The sequence below is a fragment of the Setaria viridis genome, chromosome 9, assembly GCF_005286985.2.
Source record: "Setaria viridis chromosome 9, Setaria_viridis_v4.0, whole genome shotgun sequence".
Lineage (NCBI taxonomy): Eukaryota > Viridiplantae > Streptophyta > Magnoliopsida > Poales > Poaceae > Setaria > Setaria viridis.
This window is the reverse complement of record NC_048271.2, coordinates 20,874,379-20,901,593: the sequence shown is the minus strand read 5'-3', so window position 1 is coordinate 20,901,593 and position 27,215 is coordinate 20,874,379. Positions and strand designations below refer to the sequence as shown.

Genomic DNA, 27,215 nt, shown 5'->3' with positions numbered 1-27,215 from the left:
CTCTTTGATTATATTTTAGCATCTCAAGACGTAAAAACATAAGTAAAAATAGTTGTCATGTGCTACTAGACTACTACTCTGGTCCATCACGTGCATTGGTTGTATTTACATCTTTTCCCATAAGTGGATGATAAGGCGTTTAATTTAGCACCTTTGTATACCAATGTTTGCAGCCATTGCCATACTAAATTTCTGGCAAGAATGGTGCTTAATCTATATAACCTTTTCGTACATACAATATTATAGCCATACCAAAGATAGTGCTTATCTTGGGCATTATAAATATTCAACCTGTTTGCTTGAGATTATTTGCAGCAACTTCGGCTACGGTTGCATGACCAAACAGTTGTAGGTTCAGACCAACCGTTCGGCTATCTATGTTAATTGCAAGCTTTACTTCCTCGTTTGTATAAAATCTATTCATTATGCTGTTTTTAATTGTTGCAGTAAACCAACGTGTTTATGTGGCTGCAGCAGCTACTATTTGTTGGCTGTTGCTGCAACACAACCGTAGGCTTGCAGCGCTGCAAACTAGCACAACCGAACAGCCCTGAATGTTGATTTCCGTTCATAAATATAAAATTTATGGTCTTAGAAACCAACAATCGACTATGTACAGATTTTTTTGGAGTTCAAAACTAGAGCGTCTATTTATGGTACACATTGCATATATTTATATCTTCACCATACGTGCATGAACACAAGATGATTAATGTATTGCATCTTCAACATCGCTAAGAAATGCAGGGTTTTGCTGCAAGCCCTAAATATCAGCTACTATGCCATATCAAGATGTATTGAAACCGACATTTTTGAGGCCTTGTTTAGTTGGCCAATTTGGGAGATGCAAAATTCTTGTTCCAGCACTGTAGCACACTGTAGCGTTTCGTTTGTATTTGTGAATTATTGTCCAAATATTGACTAATTAGGCTCAAAAGATTCGTCTCACAAAGTACAACAAAACTGTGCAATTAGTTTTTAATTTCGTCTACATTTAGTACTACATGCATGTACCGCAAGTTTGATGTGATGGGGAATCTTCTTTTTGCATAGTGTCAAAGTTGGGAGTTGGGGGTAACTAAACATGACCTGACCATGTAGTAGTACAGTTTCTCGCAGTTCAAAACTATGGCACATATATCATCATACGATGGGAACCACATTGTTTATAAATTATAATGTACTTATTTCTACAAATTTCTCGTTCAGTTTGAGATTTGTTTTAAAAGTCTCGTAAGACAAAGTAGAGGGTAAAATATAGTTGTCCTTCCCAGGTTCGACCAGCGGGAGATGATGGTCCACAGACGCAAAGGATTCGAGGCCGCCCACTCGGCTTTGCAAAAGCCGCATCCAACTAAAATACTCCTACCTACCGATTAATCAAGTACTCTGTTTGCTCCTGAATCCAGTTGGCTACCTTCGGTTTCGATCAGCCTCAGTTTTGCAACAAGTTTTGCTATGTCCACCAATGGTTTTGTTACAAATTTTTCTTCAAAAGCCCAATGTTTACACAAATTTTCTACCAACAACTTTTCTGCACACTACTACACGGTTGGTAAAACAAGGGTTTTTCTTTCTAGGGAAATACTTTTACCAAGAAGGCAAATTGCAAGTTTGCAACAGATAAGAACCGGTGAGGGCATGCATTTTTTTTTTTGCACGTACTCCGTAATGTAATAATGGAGGATTAGATGAGCAGGAAAAGAACAGTGTCGCTCCTTTCTACGTTTCCTTTTTTGGGCGTTCGAGGTGAAGACTGAGCGCGAAGGCTGCTGAACTGAGGTGGGAGAAAGGAATATTTGGATCTCGAGGCGGCCGGCGGCTGCATGGTTCATGGTTGCATTGCTGCATGCTTCGGCCGGGGGACAAGGACCTGACGCGGGCGTACGCCCCACACGTGCGGGCTTCTGCACGTACGCGCGCGCCAGGGACCTCCACGATCGCCTCCTCCTGCACCTAGCACCCCCGCTCTGCTACTGCTATATTATTCCGTGCATCTCATCAATGTGAATGAAGAGAAAAAAGAGAGTTCAGAAAACGCTAGCGCTGACATGCATGCCGAGCCCGGGCCGTTGTTGTGTCCCTATTTCACTTCACCCTCGGTTTATTTCTTCTCCGTCCGTTAATGTTGAGCGCGTGGAAACATTTTAAACCATGCGATTCGATTTCTATGACGGGTTTCACGTTCCTCGATTCATGTTTGACCTTGTTTCCGCAGACGCGGTAGCGGGAATTTTAGGTGGAAATTAAACCATCCTTTTTCCCCTTAAAAATCCACTAGAAACAATTGTCTAAGAAATAAAGCAAACAAATGTAGAGCAAATGATCTTATACCGGTCATTTAGTCCCTTAACTGTCAAAACGGTAGTTTAGAGCCTAAACTGTCAAAACGGTCGTTTAGCCCCTTAACTGTCAAAATAGTCGTTTAAGCTCTAAACTGCCGAAACGGTCGTTTCAGTTCTCGAACTTTCTCAAACAGCTCAGTTTCATCCTTCGCCCTTACATGTCGCGCCAGTTGGTTGCCATGTCATCGTTCAATGAGGTTGTGTGTTTGATTCATCTTATCTCATATTAGTAAACTGTATTGGACAATAATTCAACCACCTTTTCACTTTACAGTTCAACAATAAGTGAAGAATGTGTCTTACGAACATCAAATGAATGGCGAATCATATAAATTGTAGAAAAAAGGTATTCCATGAAATCCAGGTGATTGAATGCTAACATGGCACGTCAACATGGTGCAAGACTCCGACGAAATTGGTAGCATATAAGAAAGTTTGAGGATTAAAACGGTCATTTTGCTAGTGCAAGGATAAAACTGAACCTCGGTTGATAGTTTAAAGATGAAAACGGCTATTCCACCATTTTACGTTAGGAGTGAGTTCTTGTACTCAAAAAGTTCTCTTTTTTTTTGAAATGCTTGTGTACTTAAAAAGTTGAGGAGCTTAAATAGTACGCAATTCTGTGTGAGGTGGTAAGTGGACGAACTAAATACCTACTCCAGCGGTATATAGCAAACTGAACAAACGGCGAGTGCTTGCACAATGCACGTGCACCCGAATGAGAAACGACGATGGTGCTGCGTGCGGGAGAACACATGGAGGCACGCGCGCGCGCGGAGCCGAGCCGAGGATTTCTTGCACGGCGAACCCCCTCGCGATGGAGGGATCGAGCGCATGCATGTGCGGGCCACCACTACCACCACCCGGCCGCGTGACGCGCGTCCGGACGCGGCTAAATTGTGTGTGCCTCTAGCTGGCATCCTGAGGTTAGCTTGGCTCCGCCCGCATTACATTAATTAATTATTAGCCGTAAGCGAGCAGCAGTGCGTGAGGTGCCGGTGACTCAGCACTCGCCAGGGGCCATGATTATATCGCACACTGCCTGACCACCAGCTGCGTGATGCATGCATGGGTTTTAACTAGTTAATTCTCTCTTTCTCTGCTTCACCCATGGGATCCAGATCCTGGACGAACCCTAGCTAATTAATTGCGGCGTCTAGCTAGTGCAGATCTTGTGGGGGCGCATGCTTGGGTTTAATTTGGAGTTAATTTGTAGCATGTGCCTCCTTTTGACCTAATTTACTGACCAAGGCTGCCAAAATAAAACTGACTGAGTCTTGGTTGATTAGTTCCGGTGGTTGTTCAACCGTGCGCAGACCCAAAAATCACCACCTTTGAGCTTTTAAGCTGCTTTGGCTTCCAAAAAATCTAATAGCTAACAAAGAGACTAACTTCCTCTTAGGTACTTTCAAAGAAAGCTGCTTTTGTGTAGTTCATTTTTCACAGCGGGGAAGGAGGTGCTGTGACCGGCTGTGAATTGGACTTTTCGCGAAATTTACCCACCTGCCATCGGTTATGTTGTACCGGTTCGTTTCTTTTCGCTCTCATCATCGACTCCTCCCTCTCCTCCGCCGCTCCTCTGCAGCTCCACCGGCGCCCGTCCCACCTCTGCCAGCAGCGCCCGTCCTCACCTCTACTGGCGGCGCCCTTCCCCTCCGCCGGTGCCCGCCCCTCCCACCCACCCGCGACAACAGACAGGCACGACCGCGACCACCCCGCCCCGCACCACCACGACGACGACAAGGGTGCGGGAGGAGGCTGGGGTGGTGCTGATGGAGAAGCTAGGGTGGAGGAAATGGGGCAACGCCATCGCTCGAGCTTGGGGTGGCGGAAATCGGGCTGTGCGCGGCTGCCCAGCTCGGGGAGGTGGGAATTGATGCGGCATGATTGGGGCAGCAGGTTTTGAGGTGGCGCATCGGATGGAGCTGCAGGGGCACGCTGGCATCGGTGGGGCATCGACGACGAGAGCGCAGGACGGCGCGAGAGGCCGCACGCGGGCGGCGGAGCGAGGATAGGCCTCCGTGGTCATCGGTGTAAACCACACCATCTTCTTTATTGCTCCTTCGATGGCGGAAGGAAAAAATGAAATTACACTCATCTCTTTCACGATTTGTAACATTGGATACTAGAATTGGTTCACAAGAGATTAAGCAAGCTTTCAATAAGAGTGATTGAGAGGAAACTCACCATGTGTGACCAATTTTGCCGGCGAGCATGCGATGGGTTTCTCTGGGGGAGGGGTGAAGGAAGTGCTACGCCGCCCTTTTGCTATGGGGAAGAAGAAGAAGATCGCGTCGGTTGCCGCTCCACCCAACCGCATCGGCCACCACTCCAAACTGTCGCGTCGCCATTCAACCTCACTGCCACCTCTCCGCGCCGGCCGGCCGCGCCGCTGCCCACCACGCCGTTGCGAGATGCGACTATGCGAGAGGGAAGAGAGAGGAGAAGAAGAGTGAAAAAGAAAAACGTGTCTCCGACAGTGGGACCCATATGTCAGTTAAAGGGCTTTCACAATTTCACAACTGTTTTCAACCAAACGACTTTCAGCTTTCTCACAGCTGATAGTTCACAACAGCTTTTTCACAGCCCATAGCCCACAACAGCTTTTTCACAGCTCACAGCACAACCAAACACATCTTGTTGCCTACAACAACTTTGCTATGATGACTTGATTAAATAGCCACGTATAAGCGAACAAGTTTGATTAATTAAATTCGATGCCAAGCGAGATTATTAAGGGTGTGTTTGGTTGGATGCACCACATGATACATGCATGGATGATCCTAGATGGTGGGGTTTAACTAATTTACTTGTACCATATGATTCACTCCTATTAGTAGAATAATGTATTAAGTGGTATGGCTTCATCCTAGATGAACACCCAACCAAACAAAAGGATCATTATTATTTTGAATTATTTTATACATGAATCAAATGATACAACCAAACAAACACACATTAATTTACTGTGCGCTTGTACTGCACAAGATTTCCCTGTCATTAAATTAAGTAGCCACGTATAAGCAGCAAAGTTCGATTTAAGTTCGAGTGAAATAAAAGACTCCACGTCACTCTGATAGATCCTGTTAATTCCCCCCCTTGCACATTTGCCAACCGTATAGTACAATCTGATATCACCCTGAGTCACCGTACCTTTTTACCTATTAATTAGTTGCAAAAAATATCTTGTATTAAACTGGCATCCAACACATATCCCTTTTTCATTTTCTTAATATAGGACAAATATAGTTCATTTTCTTAACTAACTAACTAGCTTGTTCTAAGCATCATCTATTTAAAAGCAAGAGAGTATTTAATTAAAATAAAGTTTGCACATATATCTATTTTGAAAATTGTGTTTGAATAAATTCCGTTAAATAGCTACTGTTTTGTAAAGAGGAAGGAAATGGGTAAGATATAATTCCACTTGAGATTTGAGAAGGTGCTATATGAGGGAAAACATTGATGAAAAGTAGAAAAACCGTAGCAATCTTGGTATTAATCATTCTGGATCGAGTAGTGCTGTTGCTCTCTCAGGTCCGGACTCTGCACAGAGCACCTCAAATGATTAGTTGGATGCGGCGCCTGTATATGATGCTTGCATTTAATTATACACTGTACTGTTGCTTGTATTTAATTATGTGAATAAGCTAAAATGTCATGAATCTGCGGCAAACTTTGATTTAAACTCGTCTTAGCAATGTCGTGTAAAAAGATTCCATGGCAATTTGATAGCATATTTATTAATTTGGTCAACGGCATAGTGTATCAACCCTAAGTGTACTCTTCCAATTATTGCTACTAATTTATTCTGTTCCTGATTGTGTTTTATACTACTCCCATATATATCTGTTAGATGTACGAGACGGCTTTAGTTATTCCCAAATGTCCTGTGCTTGTAGCTCGTTGTATGAATACATGGTTATTAGTCTTTGAATTCAAGACACACCCCTCTGCCCCAACAAATTAAAAGTTTTTTTCCTTAATCTCAGCGGAGTAACTAATGGTTGTTTCTCAATTAGAGGAAAACTGAAAGGAAATTTTTGCAGGGCTGGAAAAGTTGAAAAGTGTAATGAAAAGAGAAAACTTGGGTTGCATAATCATTCGTTCTGGATCGAATAGTATGGTTGTTGTTGTGATGCATCAGGTCCGGACTATGTACAGAGCAGGTGTGCAATGATTATATGCGGCGCCTGCAATTTTTTTTCTGGTGTGACAGTTGGAGGGGCGGGGCCCACCGGAGACGACCTTTCCGGCGTACAGCGTGTTATGTGTGTCAAGGGACCCAGGATGTGGCCTCCCTGGTCGTTCCACACTCTGTTTGGAGCCGGGCGGGCCTCTTGTTTCAAGTGACAGGTGGGCCTATTCGTCTTGCTGCCGCCGCCATGTGTGAATACTAGCGCTACGATTATTGGCGTGCTTGGTTTCCGGCGGAGGCCGGCACGGCTTTGGCGCCGATTTCCACCGCCACAGCCTGTGACGTGACGTGGTGTGGTCGGGAACCAAACAGCCTCTACGAGAGCGTGAGCTACGAGAAGATCTAAGCGTGTGTTTAGTTTCATGATCAAGTGGGTTGCTTCGGCTCCAACCTACTTTTTTAGGTTGGGTTCAACCCATCTCATGTTTGGTTGATGAGTATGGATCCAACCTAGTTTTTTGTTTGGTTGGAAAGGTTAGTGGAATAGGATGATGCCATCTTAACACCGTATCCAATAAATTGTGGAGCCCGCATGTCAATAGTGGGACCCGCTTGTTATTCTCTTGTATTATTTTTTTCTTCTACCTTATCTTCTTCCTCATCCTTCACCCGAGCCTCCACTCATCCTCCACCTGAGCTCCACTCGCCTCTGCTCCATCCTTCCCTGCCGGCCTTGCCTCTGCTCCCTGCCGGCGGCGCCGTCTGCCCCCACTAGTATCCCCATGCCACCACCCCCGTCGTCCCGACGGCGAAGGTCCCCTGGGCGGAGCTTGCACTGCCCCCACCGACCACGGAGCTCCCCTGCGCGGAGCCCGGGCTTGCCCGAGCCGGTAGCAAAGCTTGCGCTGCCCCGGCCGGCGGCGGAGCTTCACTGGGCGGAGCCCGCGCTGCCCCGGTTGGCCGCAGAGCTCCCAGGGCCTCCCCTACGCTGCCCCGGCTGATCGCGGCGCTCACCTAGGTGGCCGCTGCCACGCCATCCTCTTCCTCTTGGCCGTCGCTCTCTTGGTTAGATCAATCTCAAACCAAACACTGGTTCATCTGGGTCCAACTCATCCCAACCCACATTGATCCTCAAACCAAACACACCCTAACTCAGGAGGTTACATCTTGAGAGAAAGGGGAGGGGGTGGCCAAGTGGATTCGGACACAGAAAACGTACACTATACGAAAATACGTTTTAGGTAACTTGGGATAGATAATGGACGTATGTGGTCCGTAAATAAAACAGACTTCTTTCACATCGGTTACTAACAAGGCCTCTGGATCGAAGCTCGACCTCAGCAACGATGAAGACCATTACCTTCGACTCATGAAAGGTTACCTTCAACTCATGAAGGGTAACATACATTAACAAGAACCGTTAGAACTTTAACAAGGTTCGTACCAAACCGAGCCATAATGGTAACAGCCATTACCGTTATGGCAACGTTGTAACAGTCTTTAATAAAGTCCGGTTACCTTTCTTATCCCAAATATAATAAGTTGCTCCTCCATTTCAAGATATTCCTCTCCCGCAGGTCTAATCCTAGTCTCCGTCGCTCACAAGCTCATAATCTAGCCTACCGTGCAACGCGGCGGTGGCCGCGCTGCGCCAGTGCACGCTAGCTTATATAAGGGTGTTCATCGCCTTTGGATCCGCTGTACACGGTCAGCCTCCTTCATATCCTTGTTATCTCCTCCACGATAACGACTCACATCGTTTTCACTATGCTATTAGATTTGCATTCAAGAGCACTTGGGTATGAATATGATTTTGTATCACATAAATAATATTTTAATTGAGTAATCATTGGACTAAAATACGCCTTATATTTTGGGACTAAGGTGTAGTACCACATTGTTCCCTTTGGCAATGTTTATCATAGCACATTATGTGTATTAACCAAAGAGGTATTAACTTCAAGTAAAACTTAACACGAAATGACTCCCCATGCCCTATTCATTATATAATGCGATACGACCAATTATCTTCTTTTGAACACTTATTAGTTAGGAACGATGAGTGAAAATATTACAATGGCTGCACTTTGATATTGTCAACGAATAAACATTGTAAGATATTTTCTTCCGACATTATAGGCAAACATAGCCAAGGGGGAGTATTATTTTACTCGTGACTTTTGTCACATCTCTTGGACGACCTGAGCAGATGATGAACCAATAACCGGATAAGCACCCAGATCGAGCAAGCTCCAGTGCCGGATGTTGTAATCTCCACGGCAAAAAACCAATAAACTAGTGTGCCCTGTAACCCTGCTGGTCACTAGCAACGCTTTCCCCTCTAGGTATAGCACTCCATTGATCGTGCCCCTTGCGTCTGATTGGCACTGAAAATGCGTGGGGGCAAGTGGTTTTGCCCTCAAAAGACGTGCCCGTCCAATGCGTACGCGCCACCCATTGTTAACTGTGACGACAAGCGTAGCTTTGCTTTGCTTTGCTTCACCGTACCGACCCTTCTACCTTCGACGAAAAAGTTCTCGTTCCCGGATTACTTGTACTATATAGGAGTATGTTGTACAACCCGGGGGGTGATTGCAGGAACGGTAGAAATTTATTTACAGAAAGTTTATGAATTGTCTGATACACATGCACTGCACTTCCCCATTTGTTGTTGGTCCACTGATGTGTGTGTTTTCCACACCTCCTTTCAGCTTTGTCCCTAGCTGATAAAGCATTAGCATTTCCCTTGAAGCTTAAAGACACGTGCCGGGGAAGAAGTGAAAGATCCCATGGCATGTGCGACCCGGCTGGCCGATCGACGAGGCGGAAATTCTGTACGTTCAACATCAGCGGCGGGTGTTCCGTGCGCGTCTCTCGGCCGGCCGGCAATGCAATTAACGGAGCTAATAAGCTAATTAAGCCGGCTAGTCCCGTGCGAATTCTCCAAAGTAACAAGAGCTCAACAAATGTCAACTGGAAAGCCTGGCGATGACTGATCGATGACGAAGCCACTTGATCAGTGGGAAGAAGAGAACCATTCCAAAGCCAAAACTTTCGGGGCTTGTTGAAAGATCAAAGCTAGCTAAGATAGCTGCTTGAAACAACGTACAAGAAGCAAAGCAAGCTAGCATGAGAGAGAGAGAGAGAGAGAGAGAGAGAGAGAGAGAGAGTTAAAGGGGCACCAAAGTTAGGAACACATTTACATCACTCAACTGAGAAAGAATATATACGTACTATATGTTCTCTGATAATAACCTCCCTCTCTCTCCCTCTAGAAGCTCTGCGTGTGTACACGATGCTTGCTCGTGCCTGGCGTGGTAAACCCAGCCTAGCCTAGCCTAGGAGGCTAGGCCCTTTGGCATGATGGAAAGACATTGCAAACGCATGCCAATCAATTTCTTTAATCTGTTTTTTGATCAAATCAACGCGTGGATCATTGGCTGGGCGCGTGCACGCCGTCGCTGTCTTATCTGGACGGATTGGATGCAGTTGGGCTGGGCTTGTCTTATTCGGCGCCCTCGCTCGCTCTCTTTTACATGCTCGGCATTGACTCTTCCCTTGGTGCCACATCAGCTTCCTTCCACCACCGGCCTGCACGAATTTACACGCACGGATTCAATTCAAACGTGCTGTGTGTACTTGTGATATATCGGTCCTGCGTTTCTGTCAGTCTCAATCATGCATACTGCTTTAAAGTTAAGTAACCAACAAAAACAAAAGATTAGTAGTAGTAAGCAATGACCTGTACGTCGTTAAGTTTGGTGTGTGGCTGGATCGATGGAGGGCGGGAGAAGAGCCACATCGACGAGGACGGCGTAGACGGGGACCGGTTGCTAAAGCCATTATATTTTGGCGCACATGGGTGTGTATAAACCAAAGGATCCAACCCCTCTTGCTCTATGTGATGTGATGAGGTTCACTTCCTGCTCAAGAAAGAGTTTAAGGCCCACAAATAAATGAGAGAGACAAGCATGCACTGTTGGGAAAGCGCCTTCGGTACCGGTTACTAACCTCACTTTAGTACTAGTTGTGCAACTGATATTGCCACTTCGATACTAAAGGGGGGCTTTAGTACCGGGTCAAATAACCGGTACTAAAGGCATATTAAGAAATTAAAATATCTACCAACCGGAGCCCCGGCCGCACGCAGCCACCGTCCGCTAGAGCGCCGGAGCTCCGGCCGCACGCCACTGCCGTCCGCCCGACCGCCCAAGAGAGAGAGAGATGGAGGAAGGGAAGCGGCATACTTACGCTGCTCAGCCACCACCACTGCTCCTCAGCCCACCAGTTGCTGCCGCCGCCGGATCTGAGGGAGAGGTGGCCGCTACTCCAAGATCCACGCGCTCCTTGCTCTGCCACACCTACCGACGCTCCGCCGCCGCGCCCTTCCACTGGAGCTCCGCCACTACTTGTCCTGCCGCCGCTCCTTGCTCCGCCACGCCTTGCGGACGCTCGGCCACCTTGCCACGTCCTCCCTTCTTGCCTTCGCCGCTCCTCGCCATATGTAAGAGGTAAGGGGCAAGTGGAGGGGGGAGGAGAGGGGTGGCGACGGTAGGGGCGGCAAGGGGATCGATCTGTGTGGGGAGAAGAAGAGAGAGAGGTGCGGGTGAGGGGCCGGATGAGGAGGATGAGCGGATAAGTACGTGTGGGGAGGGGGTGAGCGTGGGGTGAGAGAGAGAGAAGGGGGCTGCCGCGTGAGGGGAGGTATCCCTTTAGTACCGGGTGGAGGCTGACCTTTAGTACCGGGTGAAGCCTCCACCCGGTACTAAAGGGGGCACGGGGGGCTCCTCGGGGACTAGCCGTTAGGCCCGGTACTAATGCTCACATTAGTATCGGGTCAAAATGCAACCGGTATTAAGCCTCGGGACGAATGCTGAGTTTTCCGGTAGTGATGTATAGCATCTTTGCTTGCCATGTTAATTATTAGGGTATCGGATTCGCGAGGCCTTGCTGGCATCTCTTCATCTCTTCCTTTCCATGTTAAGGGTATTGGATTCAAGAGGGGGGTATATCCACCTTTCCCCGTTCGCAAAAGAAAAAAAAAGAAGAGAACTTTAATTTCCTCCATTGTTAAGGGTACTAGATTCATTGATTGATGCAATGGTTGCCGTATGTGTCCTTGTCATTGTTGGTGGGCAACAATATATTTAGTTGCTACGGCCTATGGAGTGTTCACTATAAAACACAAGCTATCGGTAAATTGCTACTGAGCAAAGAATCACAGAAATAAATATGCTTTCGGAGAGCCACGACACTTGACCTTTGTTTTTACGTCTACCAACATTTGGCAGCTCGTGCTGTTGTGTCCAGTGCAGGCGCACGGATAGGGCTGCATGCAGTCGGCGCCGCGCATGCATGCGCATGGCCGGCGACGAGTACATGCCGTGTAAAGCAGAGGTGGCATGATGCATATACGACGCTGTGCTGACATTGCGGTGCCGTGTAAACAAGCATGCGTGCATGCCGCCATGCCGACGTACGTCCTCGTCGATCCGTCCCACAATAGCAGAGGTGGCATACATACGACGTGTACGCAGACGTGCGCTTTGTCGGCTTCTTCGCGCAGGATGAAACGTACCTTGGAATAGAATGCCGTGCGTGGGAAATTTTGGAAACTAAATCCAGTTCAACGGTGTGCAATGGATTAACTTGGTCCAAATCAATCAAGGGTCATTTTGTGGTCCAAATCCTAGCCGTCTTCTCGACCAAGATCCCCTCTCTCTCCCTTTGCTTCACGTTGACGCCACTTCAATTAGCGTTTGCCATGGGCGTACACGTCCTTGGATGGATGGATGGATGGATGTTGACCGCGTCCAGTCAACCTTTCTTTCCTCTTGTCGTCTTCCGGGTAGGTGACTGTGTGAGTGACGGCGGGGCAGCCAGAAAGAGCCAGGTCGCACTCGCACGCGCTAACGACCAGCTCCGCGACCGCGAGTCACGCTGTTTCGCGTTTTCTCCTCCTATCATCCATCATCCGAGCCCGAGTGGCAAATAGCCCACTTCCCTCCCGACCTCTTCTAATGACACTCCAGCCCACCACCCTTAATCATTGCGCCCACGAAGAGCCCCAAGCCCACCCTTGTCGGGCCGCCTCTGCCGAGGTCGCATTTCGTCGTCGGCCTCCTTTAAATTCCGGCGAAACCACGACGCACATTGCACACAGTTTTTTTAACGAATGCGTACGACATTGTGCCTATTTCATGGATAGAGTAGAGAATTACAGTTGGCTAGCCGATTAGAGTACACACTTTTACATGATTACTCTCTGGACGAAAAAACCGCTAAGTCTTTTACCCCTACTAGTATCCATGCTCCCGCTTCCTCCATGATTTTTGCCATTAGTGTGATTGTTGTCATCTCTTGTCGATTGAATACTCGCCTATTCTGTTACTTTCAAATTTCCCATACGATCAGTAGCGTCATGGAGCATGCGCCCTTCCTAGGGGTTCCTGTTTTTTAGTCATGTTTATCCACCAATCCAGCACATTGTCGGTTTGTCGCCATTCTGAGGGGTGTATGCTCGGCTGTGTCGTCCACGCCGCCACTAGGCTCCATATTCTCCTGATGAATCTACACTCGACCAGTAGGTGATGGGCCGTCTCCATTTGGCTTCAACATAAGGGGCATGCAGGGGAGTGAGGCCATCCTCTTCGCGCAAGTCGATCAGTTGACCATACTCGGTTTTATAAGATCATCCACGCGAAGAACTTGCACTTCGGTGGCGCCCAACAACACCAGATTGTTTTGTAATGTGGTGCTTTGGTGGATATGAGGAATTATGCCTTGTATGCCGAGGCTGTTGAATACTTTCCGGCGGACGTAAACTTCCATCGAATTGTGTCTTCCTGTTGCGGTTGCAGCTGAATCGTTGTTGCTAGACGCCAAAGTGTTGTGAATTCTTGTAGGTGTTGAGTTGTCAATCCTCCGTGAATGTTTATGTCCCTAATCCAACTGTTATCATGTAAGGCCTGTGCTAGATTCCTTTTTTTCCCCTTTGGATAACGCATATATGTTGGGCGCAATGTCCTTTGGCTTGACGCCTTGCACCCAGGCGGAGTGCCATAAGCTCGTCTTGCGTCCGTTCCCCACTATGATGGTTGTGCATGCCGCGAACAAAAGGTGATTCGTGTCATCGCATGATGTCTCCGTTCCAATCCATGTTTTTTGCGGTGACTCCCACTCGTGCCAAAGCCATTGCAGTCTCAGTGCTCTTGCATTGCGAACTTATGAAGATCGAGCACACCTAGTCCTCTGTTTACTTTTGGTAGGCTGGATTTGACACAGTTGACCTTGTATTTACCGCCTGTGAGCGTTTTTATCTCCTGCCCATAGAAACTTTTTCCTTATTTTGTCGATTTTCTCAAGTGCTTCGTTTGGCATTTTTATTACCGTCAGCAGATATAATGGTTGCGCTCACGTTCTTGTTCCTGCCTCCATGGCTGTATGCACTGTGCTAGACGGAGAGCCTCACGCCATGGTCCGTCCCTCCGGCGGCTTCTTCAGCAGCTACCTGATGCGCATGCATGTGGGAGCAGGGAGTCGTATCCGGCGACGCAGCTTCATCCTCGTCGTGCCGTCGCCGTCCGCGTTCCCATTCAAAAGATAATTGCCTCACTACTATAAATGCATTCATCCAAAAGGATCGGACAAACAAGAGAAGATGATCTCTGGTTTATTCCGTTCGACGCCGCGTGCCGGTCCAAGATCCAACAGGTTATTGGCTGGCGCTCAGGGTCTCAGGGAAAAAAGCCAAACAAGATCGACCAACAAGTCAGGCGTCGTCGGAGCAGCTGGCGCTTGCACCTGCGGCTCCGATGTCTCAGCTCTGAATACCATGCGTATACAGCACGCGTATCGGCAGCCCTGAATTGTTTCCTCTTCACTGTTACCGCGCTGTTTTATTATTGTTCTGAAAGATCTGAACTGAATTCGAACAAGCTTCTCACTTCGCTAGCGAAGCGAAGCTTGTGATCCTCGTGGTCGTGGACATACAGTATATATATCACCAATGATTTCCATGACGAATTGACGATTCAGAATTCAGATGGATCTCTAGCTACTGTATGCTCCTGTTTGTTGATGGATGCGGATCATTCCTGCACTCCTTTCATCAGTTCCAAACTTAGTGTCAGATTCGGAGGTGGGAGATCGATGCATGTGAGCAACAACCTAGCGTCTTCGTCGCCTGTGGAATAAGGCGGGGTGCATGTGTGATCCCTGTAGGCATCTTCCGTCTCTTGCCTGTTAACTGGCAGGTGATCCTTTCGCTTGTTTATTAGCGAGACACGCATGTTGGTACTATAGCAGGGCGTTTACCATGTTCGCTCGGGCATCGCATCTTGTACGGTGCTTCATTTCTAGGCTTTTGCTGCTAATTGAGACGTCAAGATCCATGTGAGCATCTCAGGCTGCGCTTTAAATTTAGCGATCGAACATCGTACGTACTACCTGCTAGCAGGTTTAGTCATTTCTGCGGAGTAATCTACACGGCAAGTGGCGTTAATAAGCTAGCTGCTGGGGCACACTCAATGATAATGATGAGCATCCCAGCTCCTAACAACTCCTTTTGTTACTGTTAAGTTAATTACTCTATATACTCCCATGGACATGATACTGTCTCCGATGAGCAATTTCAGACAATAACAATCTACAGTACAAAGTTGCAGGCTACGAAGAGGGAAGAAGGCAACCAGGGGGGCATATACTACATAGATCAACCCTCAAATCTGAACCAATATATGTTTATTCTAGCAGCTGGTAGTGGATCCTGTGAATTTAGTATTCAGGAGGAGACAGGCAGAACTTTCAGTGCTTGCATATTCGCTGTGATTGGCTGGCTACTTCATCAGATCTAGATTAGTTAAATGCAGTGATGATGCATCCGCGCCCTGCACTGCAGAAGGCCAATTCTGCTCTCGTCGCATCCTAGATCTCTCCCCTCTTTCTTCAGCCTCGATCAATCATGCATGGCTGTGGCTGCTTCTACCATGTGGGAGGAACCTACTTACCATCGTCTTCCGTTAAGTAACCAAATAATCCAAAAGGAATCATATAATTATATACTCCATGCACCAAGGAAATGGACAAATTATTACTTCCTCCGTTCCAAATTATAAGTCATTCTAACTTTTTTGAGAGTTAAAACATCTCAAATTTGACCAAATTTATACAATAAAGTACTACTAACATTCATGATATCAAATAAGTACCATTAGTTTCTTCATTAAATATATTTTCACATTATATATCTATTCGGTGCCATAAACCTTTGTGATTCTCTTTATAATTTTGGTCAAACATAAAATGGTTGGTCAAACATAAAATGGTTTGACTCTCCAAAAAAGTTGGAATGACTTGTAATTTGGAATGGAGGGAGGGAGTATGTTAAAACAAAGCTATATATGCAGCTCAGACAGCAGATTAGGCCAGCCAGTGCTAGTTCAGCGTAGTGTACATGATGAATTGACCGGTCAAAACTCGATGCTTCCACACTGGACAAGTCTGAAACAAGCACTATTATGTTATGCAGAATTCTGATTGTGCAGATTCTTCGCCTTTTGGAAAAGTTCGTCTGCTGGTGAAAACAGACTCTGTTTATTCTTCTTATTTAGTTTATTCTTGTATTCTGCTTACGGTAAAGCGGTTGCAGAATCTTGCCATTTTGCACAGCTCCTCCTTAATCTGTGGAAAGAAAAACAGGAAGAAACTATGCCAAACAGGGCATACTCGTCTTACGTTTACAGTTTACTGCATTCATTTTTTCTTTTGGAAAAAGAACTGCATTTTATATATTGGCAGGAAACAAAGCCTCACATCTGCAGCCTAGCTAGCCTGTTCCATCTCAACTGCAACTTTAAAACTGTTTCAATAGAAAGACCACTTGTTTTACATGTTCTCCAATAAAGCACGAGCAATGGCCGGGTACTCACCAAAAAATCGGTTGTGTTCTGAACCATTAGCTGGATGCCTCTGGATCCCAATCTACTGAAAGTACTGAAAATGGCATGTAAATATATGCTCAGTCGTCGTAAGACCCAGCAGCCGCAATTTTATCCAGACCTGAACTTGTGCCACAATCAATTGGTGCTGAACACTATAGTGCAGGGATCCCAGGTCACACATCACATATGGGTGTGTCGATGAACCACCGGCACCGGCGTTCAATGCTTCCCAGTGTCAGGATGACAGGATCGGAGAGAATTCATAGCCGCGTGAGCGTGACTGCTCCCGAGACATGGCCACATTGTCCTGTCAGGCGCCGCGAGACAGCGGCCGTGGGCGCCAGCCGATCCATCCCAACGCCTCCACCGGAGGAGGAGGAGGAGGAGGAGGCGATCAACGACCGGTCGCCGTCGTCGCCACTGATCACTGCCCACTGTAGCAGGAGACCTACGTGTAGGGTTCCTGCCAGAGCTGCGTCGTCTCCTGGATCACGCATGGTCCATGCACAAGAACGTCAACTGACATTGTACAGTCTACAGAGACTAGAGAAAAATCTTATCGCGTCGTGGATTCTGCAGGCAAAAGTGAAGAGAAGGTGAAGAAGAGTCTACACTCTCCTCCCTGCTGGATTAAGCAACCCGTACGTCCGGGTGAATATAAATAATTAATAATTCCAGTCACTTCTTTGATTCAGGGGCTCCCTACTTTAACACTATGCAAAAAGAAGATTTTCCATCACATCAAACTTGCGGTACATGTATGGAGTACTAAATGTAGACGAAATTAAAAACTAATTGCACAGTTTTGTTGTACTTTGCGAGACGAATCTTTTGAGCCTAATTAGTCAAAATTTGGATAATAATTCACAAATACAAACGAAACACTACAGTGTGCTACAGTACTATAACAGTAATTTTGTACCTCCAAGCTTTGGGCAACTAAAAAGGCCTCGTTGTTATGTTTTGTTTAAGTATCTCTCATTTCATATGAAACCCAGCACAGCACGAGGAACTACCGGCTACGTGTGTGCCAAGAGGCGGGCCGGGGCCCGGGACAGTCAACTAACACTCAACACTAGCAAGATGAAAAATGTGAGACATAATCCTTGTCCTCTTCTGCATGGTAGCGTAGCTTCTTTTACGGCCTTTGGAATGGTACCAAGAGTCAATGCTTATTCACACCAGTAGTATGAAAGTTTTTTGTCACTCCAAATTGAGATCGATTCAAATTGGACAAAATTTAGAGTTTCATTTTTCTATATGCATGCGAAAATCATCCTTTCCTTTAGAGCAACTCCAAGAGTACTCCAAAAAATTCTTCCCCAAAACTATGTATTGGGGGTTTTTCCAAAAAAAAATTTCCCTCAAAAACATACCAATCCACAGCAGATCGCTAATAAATAGACCCAATATTTTAAAACAGGTCACGTCGTCGTATTGGGCCCATCGGAAGGGACACGCGAGCTTGCGGGAATCAGGATTGGGGGAGGAATGCCAACGCTAAAATATACGCGATGGTAGGTTGTTTTTTAGCGTTGCTAAAAAATTGAGGAATGTTTGGGTGGACTGTTGGAGTTCGTTTTTTCTCCTTTTTCCTAAAAAAAGTATTGGGGGTAAGATTAGCAGCCTCTTGGAGTTGCTCTTACCGCTTTATCTTCTGTCGTAAGAAAGCGCTCTTAGTTCAGTACCGTAAATTAACATCACAATTTTGGTTCCTGTTCGTGCCTTTCCCCAAGAATATTATGAAAAATGAAAGGGAATGAAACCCTAAGATTGGTTCCTAAATGATCATATTGGTAAATTAGATGGCCCTTTTTTGGCCACAACCTCGTTTTTCTTGGGACATGGAGCCAACCGCCTCGACTTTTTAAGTGCAGTATGTATAAGTCTACTCTAACTTTTTTCATCAGCATGATTGCACCTAACAAAAACTGTAACGATATATTAACCTATATATGGCCCTAAATACATGCTCATTAGGCACATCAGAAAATGAACACATGTTCACAGAAATAGTGAGAGTTTCTGAAAAGATCCATCTACACATTACTTTGGGAATTTTAAGGACCACGGGCACCCAAATGTTCTCTCAAGCTCCAGCCCCGTATTATTGCTCTATTGCTTGGTGCCGTCACCCAAAATGCACAATGAGCCCTAGCCCCCACCCTTGATCTCATCACCTCCATTCACGACTCAGGTGAGCAACTCCACCGCGTCATCCTTCCACACATCATCCTCCTTCAACCGCCACCAGGCTATTGCTTATTGGTACCCAATATCAGCGAGCCCTGCTAGCCCTCCTCTTGTGCCTCTGTTCAGGACTCTGCAAACAGGGGTGGACCTAGAGAAAAATGTGAGTGAGGGCATATTATATAGAATCATCCAAAATATGTGAATATACATGGTGAGAAAATGTCTACTTCCACTGCACACCAAGGATTGAGTGAGGGCCTGGGCCCATGCTGATCTCAACTTAGGTCCGCCCATGTCTGCTAACATCTCTAGTGCATCCTCATCTTTATGCCACCCTTTCTTCTCATTCATGATGGCTCTTACCATCGAATTTATTGCATCACTAACTCAACACTGACAACACCCCCAAACTGACTAGTCCTACACCTAGACTCCACTGGGACGCTCACCACCACGACCATCACTGTGAGAACTGCTCAATTTGAACTCGAATTAAGTGAATTGACAATCACGCCAATAGGATGAGAGCCAACACTTACTCATCTTGCGACGTGTCGAGTGACAACTCACGCCTAGAGATACAAGACTCGGTGCAATTCGACATAACAAGAGACACATCCGGTAGTCCCGGTAGGTGTTTCACAACAAGCCCAAGATCGAGTAACACCAACCGTACAAATTGCACATTACCACATGAACCATAAAGAGTAATTTTAAACATTATACGAGTTCAACAATTAAGATTATAAGTTCATGACATACATGGGTCAAATCTGAAATTTAAATAAATGAGCTCCAAAATACAAGTCCTGGACTCATGACAACAACAACACGAGATTAAATATTAAGGTTCAAGTTTACCCAACATCTAACTCATGAAAAGAGCACCACTACGCAGCGGATACGATAGAATAACGCAAAAGAAACGATGTAGTCGTTGCCCAAGAACACTACCAAAGCAACAAACGACCACTCTAGTCACTCATAACCCACCCGGGGATCAGAGAGGTAAAAGTGACCGAACACGGCCTCCAGATCACCTACAACTTTAGTGAGCAATAGCAACATGAGTACAAAAGGTACTCGCAAGTCTTACGCAAATACATAACAAGGATCATGCATAGGGTTGAACAAGGAGTAAGACTTCAAGGTTAAGTAGATTTGCAAAAGCCTATCTCAGCCTATCCTTAATTTTTGACCATAAGCATGCGAATTACACCCCATGGACAGCTAGCAAGTTTTATTAATCTTGCCCAAATCCACTTCAAATTTTAGTTGAAAACAATTGCATCAACATGGTAACATAGAGCGTAAATATAAGAACAAGTAACATAAGCATCCGATAACTCTATGATGAATTCATGGGACTTGAGCTTGCTCATAACCGAGAGCGCGGCAATTTGAATTGATTTATCCTTGCAAGGGTGTACTCTTTACCCACACGACTCGAGGACCTTGCGGCTTGCACACCCGATCAATGGTGCGTAAGGGGGTACTCATGCCAACCCTTTCCAAACCGTCCCGAGCTACGAGTAAAACACGTCTAGTTTGTGTGGAGGATGACCTAGGTCCACTGGGGACACCCCAGGCTCCTCTACATAGTCCGAGGACCACACATCTAGGACCGTGCCTCATAGAGCGAGACAAGTAAGGTATTAGACTTATTCATCCCATTCGGGAACATGTGGTAGCACGAAAAAGGTGCTCAAACCAACATTAACAACGGACGATCCTTAATCGACTTGAGTTGTCTATGTCACCGAGACTCCATTTTCGTGACCCTACACATCGCTCAAATCTCGTATCCAATTAACCATCATGTTCATTTATTGAACAACATTAGAGAACCATATTATAATCGGTGTTGATTAACCTATAACCATTCCCTTACCAAAGTAAAGTGATCATTCTATGCCTAAGAAGGCTAAGCGACTAACAAGATTAATTCATTATTACCGATACTACTTGAGCGTCAAGGTGTATGATAACAAAGCAAGGGAGGCCAATATCAACAACATAGGTTCTAACAATGCAATAAGTAGGTAACCCACATGCATCCCATAGCTATAAATAGTGACAAATTTATTTAGAAAAGTAGGATAAGTATGCATAGCTGCTTGCCTTGGTTTTCTTCGAGTTCAACCTCAACCTCTACTTCAGCCTCAGCTTCGGGCTCAATGGTCACGTTCTCCGGCAAGTTGCTCTCTAAAATGAATGAAGTGCACGCATGCATTAGAGATGATGCTATGAGTACAAATGCTCATGAAATGCATGGAAAATAATAGAAATAGCAAGGAATGAATTGTTAACAGAACAATCACACCGACAACAGTAACTAATCATTAAGACTAAATGGAATGATCAACTTAAATGATTAATCCACTAGCAAGCATGACTTGCAAGATTAAAATCACTGGTTGAGCAACAATTATGAAATAAATCACACTGATAGAGGATCCCAAAACATGATCGTGAGAGTTGGATTCACCTTAAAATCTATTTTCATTAATGAAGTATAAAATAAACAATATAAACTGTTATTAACACATTAAATCATAAAAGGCATGTAAATCAACCATAAAAACTTAAATATCATTTTTTTGGATTCTATATAGAAAACACAGGCTAACAGAAGTGCTTTCAACATTTTATCATTTTTCTACTATTTATTATGCAAATAACAAGATTAAGATAGCAAGCAAGAAATAGATCTAATACAGTGTGAAAACCATAGGTTCTACTTAAACAAGTTGTAGATGTGGAGCATACATGATAAATGGAAGCTAAAAAAATTGGTTCCACAATTTTTGGATCATCACATGATTTATAAAGTATTTAATAATTCTAGAACAAAATAAATAATAGATCAAGACCTACAATAGTAGCATGCACATACTCAATTTTGAAATAAACTAGATATCAACAGGAATAGAACAAAATAAGTTTTGCATTTTTAGCATTTTTCTATATATTTCTATGCATTAAACAAGATTCACCCATTAACAATCAACACATCATCAATCTTCCTTTTTTCTTTTCCCTGAAAATCCCAGCCCAAACTACACCTACTCAGCTCCACCCCACCCACAACAGCTGACAGTAGGGTCGCGGGGGTTAACCAGCCTGAGCTGATCAAGAAGCCTAGCCGGCCATGGCCACGGGCACGCGCTCGGCGCGGCTGGCGGCGACGATGCCGAGGATGGCGTGACACGGAGGGGGAAGTGGTGGAGCGGCTCCCCAAGGCCACGAGGCTCACCAGCAGGGGCTCCGCAACCGGGAGAAGGTGGCGTGGTGAGCTCCAGGGGACGGTAGCGGACTGGCAGACGGAGGCGGTGGAGGCTCGCCGATGGGAGCCCTACATGGTGAGGGAGGACGGCGGGTAAGTAGTGAAACGGATGCGCGAAGAGGAAGCTCCAGCTGCAAGGAATTGGCCGGAGACTCACCGTCGATGGCAGATTTTCGATGGAGGCGGCGGCGCTCGGGAGAAGGTGGCGACAGGGATGGAGATGGTGGCCAGCTAGGGTTTCGGGGGAGGCCGGCGTCATCATTTAAAGGAGGAGCGGGGCGAGGGCATGAGGGGGATTTCGCGTGGGCGAGGCCATGGTGGCCAGTCCGGCGATAGGTGGCCTGCAGGCGCCGCCGACACTACCCAACGGGCGAGCGAGCTGGTGCGGGAGAGGAGGAGGGAGCGACTGACACTTGGGCCTGACCGATTTTGAAACCGTCCAACTTTCACCACTCAAACGAACCAGCTACAGGCACGAAAAAAATCCTCATTTGAAAGATAAAATCACAATGAACATAATGCCACAAGAATAACCTCTAGAACTGATCAGGTTTGTATGCAATTGACAAAAGAAAACAGCTAAAATTGAAACTTAAATGAATTTTAACACTTGTAAACATTACTCAAAAATTCAGTAAAAATACTACAAATTCATCAAATTGCATCTAGTATTTAAATAAAATAACAGGAGGCACAGTTGCATAGTAGAAATTTGAGTTGCTTCACAAGTTTGAATTTCAACAATAAACAACAATTTCATGAATTTAATGAATGCTTATGCATTGATGCTCCATTATGCACAAATGATTATCATGTTAACATGTTAAGCTTGTTTAACAACTTTGGGTCGTGGCAATCACCTGCCACTGCCTCCAAGTGGATCTGTTGCTATGATTTTCCCTTTAAACCCATGTCTCTGAACCCAACCCTAAACTATAACCCCCTAATCATAAATCCTAATCTTCCTAAGGACTTTCTGAAGTAAGAAGGGTGGTAAGAAAAACTGGTGTGGGAGGGGAGAAAAATGCCCTTCAGAAATGGTACTTCCAACCCCATATCACTGTTCTATCGCTCACTGCCGTCACCCAAATGACAATGAGCCTGTTTGCTTTCTAGCCACAACTAGCCATGCCTCATGTGGCGGCACCACAGTTTGTGGCATTGGAATTCGGCACCACATCCTTGGCGAGAAATGTGAAGCAAAAAGCGGCAACAGCCTTATTTTAGTCACCAACAAAGCAACGTCCTTTTTTTTTGCATGGCTACGTACCGCATCCATCCGTGGCATGGCTAATTGAGGTATATAACCAAGCAGTCCCAATGATCCCTAACCCCCACCATTGCCCTCACCACCTCCCTTCATGACTCAAGCGAGCAACTCCACCATGTCCTCATCCTACATTCCTACACCATGCCCTTCTTCCATCACCACAGAGCCACTGCTTGTTGGATTGTCCATAGCACCAGCAAGCCCTAGCCCTGGCCCCCTCTTGTGCCTCCATTCACGACTCCGCAAACGTTTCCACCACATCCTCATATCCGCACCACCCTTTCTTCTCATTCACAGTGGCTCTTATTACCATTGCATTTATTGCCTCACCAACTCAACACTGTCAATGCCCCTAATTTGATCATTCATACGACCAATTCTCCGTCACCACGACTAGTAGGACCCTCACCACCCAACGTTTTATTTTAGCCCTTTTCGCGAAAAATTTCCACAAATATAACCCTGGCGGAACTAATTCCAAAAATGGATCCTCACCTTGGCGCCAGGATGGCTAGCGCCAAGCTAACACGTCTTGGCGCCAGCCTCCATGGCACCAAAGTCCCCACCATGGTGTGGCTTACGTGGCGTGGCGTGGCTTACATGGCGGGCGGGTAGCGTGGCTGGCGCCAAGGCTTGGCGCCATCAATCTTGGCGCCAAGGCTTGGCGCCAGGCTGCCTGGCGCCAAGCCTATTACCACAGCAACAAGACGCGTCCCTTTCTTTTCTTGCTTCTTCATTCAAACTCCTTGCTATCTCCAGTGCCGCCGCCACCTTCAGAGCCCGCCGCCGCCGCCGCCGCCGCCGCCCTCGGAGCCCGCCGCCGCACCGCCGCCTGCCCCTGCCGGTGGCCGCCCGCGCCCGCCCCTGTCAGAGGCTGCCCGCCCCCGCCCATGGGCGCCCGCCCTCGCCCCCGCCGGAGGCCGCCTGCCCCCCGCTCGGGCGGCCGCGCCCGTCCCCACCAGAGGCCGCCCGCGCCCGGCCCCGCCGGTGGCCGCTCGCGCCCCTGGCCGCCGGTATGCACCGTCCCTGAGTAGGTAAGAAGAGTTAGTTAGTAGAATAGTTAGTTAGTAGAATAGTTAGCTAGGTAGTAGAATAGTTAGATAGATTGATTAGTTAGATAGATAGATAGATAAAGACGATAGAATAGTTAGGTAGAATTTAGATAGGTAGGTAGAATTGTTAGATAAAATAGTTAGATAGATAAATTGATAGTTAGATAGAATTGTTAGATATGAAAACTAATTTAATTTGGTAGGTTTTGTGTATGAAATGCAATGATAGAAGGAATAGAGAATACTCATGATACTATTTAACTAGGTGGATGTGCTTATAGATAGATAAATAGATAAGAAGATAGAATTGTTAGATAGAGAAATAGATAGTTAGATAGAATTTTCCTCGTACGTAGGCTTGTTTACGTAGCTAGATATATAGTTAGTTACATAGTAATATAGTTATTACGATATTTAGTTAAGTAGTTGTATACTTAGTACATATTAGATGACATGTTAGCTTGGCGCCAAGGTGAAGATCCATTTTTAGAATTAGTTTCGTCAAGGGCGTATTTGTGAATTTTTTTGCGAAACGGGCTAAAATAAAAAAACTTGGCCCTCACCACCCCGACCATCACTTACCATCACCACGAAGCAGATTTAATTTGTTGCTATGATTTTTCCTCTAAACCATTAGACTTGGGTGGACTCCAACCCTAAATTCTAACCCCTGATAATAAATCCTACCCTACCAAGAACTTTCCGAGGTTGGAGAAGAATAACTTAGATCTTGTTTGAATCCCACCAACTAAACTTTAGCTGAGAATCTGTTTGAATCCCTTACCTACCATCCAGCTAAAGTTTAGCTATTAGCTCATTGCTCCCAGCAAGCCATCTAAACTTTAGCCTGCGGGATCCAAACGGGACCTTTGAAAGTGTCGTGGGAGGGGTAGAAAAGACAATCTTTCGTTGCCTGAAAACCCTTAGCAAGCTGGCCATTGACATTAGCTCTAGCAGTTCAGCCTGTCCCTCGGTGTCAGCAGAGAGTCAAGAACAGCACTGTGCCCCTGCGGCGCCGCTATCTTACTGTCCGAGTCTCTGGTTCTCGAGGTTTCTCTCCGCAGCCACCACCGCGTGTCCGCGTCTCTCTATTTAACTCCCCCGGCACCTGCCCGTTCCAACGGCCGATGCACTAGAGCACCACACGGTCTTCTCCCTCCCAGTGTCTCTCTACCACCATCCTGCTTCTACACTCTTGTTACCTAGCTACTTGTTGCCTCCTCGCTCTCAGCCTTGTCTCCTCCCACGCACACAAGCTCTACTGGGCTGCCTTTTGCAGACACCCACGTGCACACATTGTGAACGAGCTAGAGATCCACCAGGGCACCGGCATTGCCGCCGGCAGGTAGGAGCTAGAGCTCAGAGGAGATGTCCAGCCGGCGGTCGCGGTCGAGGGCGTCGTCCGGCGGCGCGTCGCGGATCAGCGACGAGCAGATCAGCGACCTCGTCGCCAAGCTGCAGGCGCTCCTCCCCGAGGCCCGCCTCCGGAGCAACGACAGGGTACGTTACGTTAATCCTGCCGCCGGTGTCAGCAACTCCGGCAGCCAATCATTACGTAGTAGGACGGTGGAGGTGATAATTAAGCTAGATGGTCGACGACGAGTGTTGGTGATAATTAAGCTAGATGGTCGACGACGATGCTTATACATATGTGTGCGTGCAGGTGCCGTCGGCGAGGGTGCTGCAGGAGACGTGCAGCTACATCCGGAGCCTCCACCGCGAGGTCGACGACCTCAGCGACCGCCTCTCCGAGCTGCTCGCCACCGCCGACGTGAGCACCGCGCAGGCCGCCGTCATCCGCAGCCTCCTCATGTAGCTGCCCGCCTGGCGGATCCGTCAGGCCGTGTCGGACCACTTGAATTCTGGGCATCATGTTTAGGCATCCATTGAGCTTGACAAAGCTCAGTGACCATCGGAAGTCAATTTGTAGCTTAGAGACAGAGAGGAGAGAGAATGTTTTGGTCAGGATCATCGGCTACGTTAATAAATTAAATCTTTTCCTAGAGTCAGTTAAATAATTGAATTCACTACCTAGTAATTTCTATGTAACTTGAACCGTCAGTATTCATTTTTGCCGCGTGAAGTTTTGCACGTATGCTGTTTGCCATTTCCTGTGCCAGATGGAGCCACCGATGACACACGTTGCTTTGTGCTGTGCTAACATGACTGACTGTCTTTTCGTAAGGAGAGATTCCTAAAATTTGTCTTGTTTTCTCTTGCAAGTTGCAACTCATCAAGGGAGTTTGTTATGACTTCTATTTTTTTTATCCTTCAGCAGTACAAGGTAATAGGGGGATTAGGATTCAGATCTTAGTTACTTTATCTGGATTACAAAATCTGCTGTACTTCCTTCTTTTACAATTCTTAATTATTACAAGCTGTGACCATTTTGATAGAGGATCGCGATAATTACATATATATCCAGGTAATTCCTAGAACAATCCTCTTTCCCTAAGCAAAGCGTCAATGTGATACTAAAGCCGATTTCAAGGACAGTCATGCAGGAACAATTCGAACTGGCAGCAGATCTGTATGACAATGTGCAACCATAGAAAAAGAAACAGTGTGTTGGTTATGAGAGTGGTGTGCTTCAGCGCAGAGAGAACCTATTTTTGCACCTTTTTTACGGTCATTAGTACACGACAAAACGTACTGACTTGAATTCCGGGCGTCATGTTTAAGGCATCCATTGAGCTAGACAAGGTCAGTGACCACCGAATACCTACGGTACAATGTACTTCAACAGAAATATCTGTTAGTTACCGACAAACACTGTGCCTCCCGATCAGGATGCAGGGTAAAATAACAAGTGAAAGTGAGTGCTAGATTTTTCACTCGTCGGTGGTTGATCTGCCTTGTTTACTAAGAGGTCAGATGATAACCTTTTCAATTGCCTCCAGGATGGAAAAGAAAACTAAACAAGGATATCATTTTCAGACAAATCTGGAGATTCTGCTGCCACCCCATATGTTTTCCCCCACCTCCGACGC

General features: G+C 46.3%; 1 protein-coding gene and 1 long non-coding RNA gene across 2 annotated transcripts; one reads left to right on the top strand and one right to left on the bottom strand.

Moving 5' to 3' along the window:
* Positions 1-9,524: 9,524 nt before the first annotated feature.
* Positions 9,525-11,201, bottom strand: LOC117840758 (uncharacterized). Its single transcript, XR_004637071.2, has 3 exons — positions 10,735-11,201; positions 10,226-10,406; positions 9,525-10,074 (listed from the first exon to the last, which is right to left on the bottom strand). It is a non-coding gene; the product is annotated as an uncharacterized lncRNA (long non-coding RNA).
* A 13,969-nt stretch (positions 11,202-25,170) lies between these two features.
* Positions 25,171-26,363, top strand: LOC117839904 (transcription factor ILI7). Its single transcript, XM_034720338.2, has 2 exons — positions 25,171-25,725; positions 25,889-26,363. The coding sequence occupies exons 1-2, from the start codon at positions 25,594-25,596 to the stop codon at positions 26,039-26,041; spliced, it is 285 nt and encodes a 94-aa protein (XP_034576229.1). The 5' UTR covers positions 25,171-25,593; the 3' UTR covers positions 26,042-26,363.
* Positions 26,364-27,215: the final 852 nt, after the last annotated feature.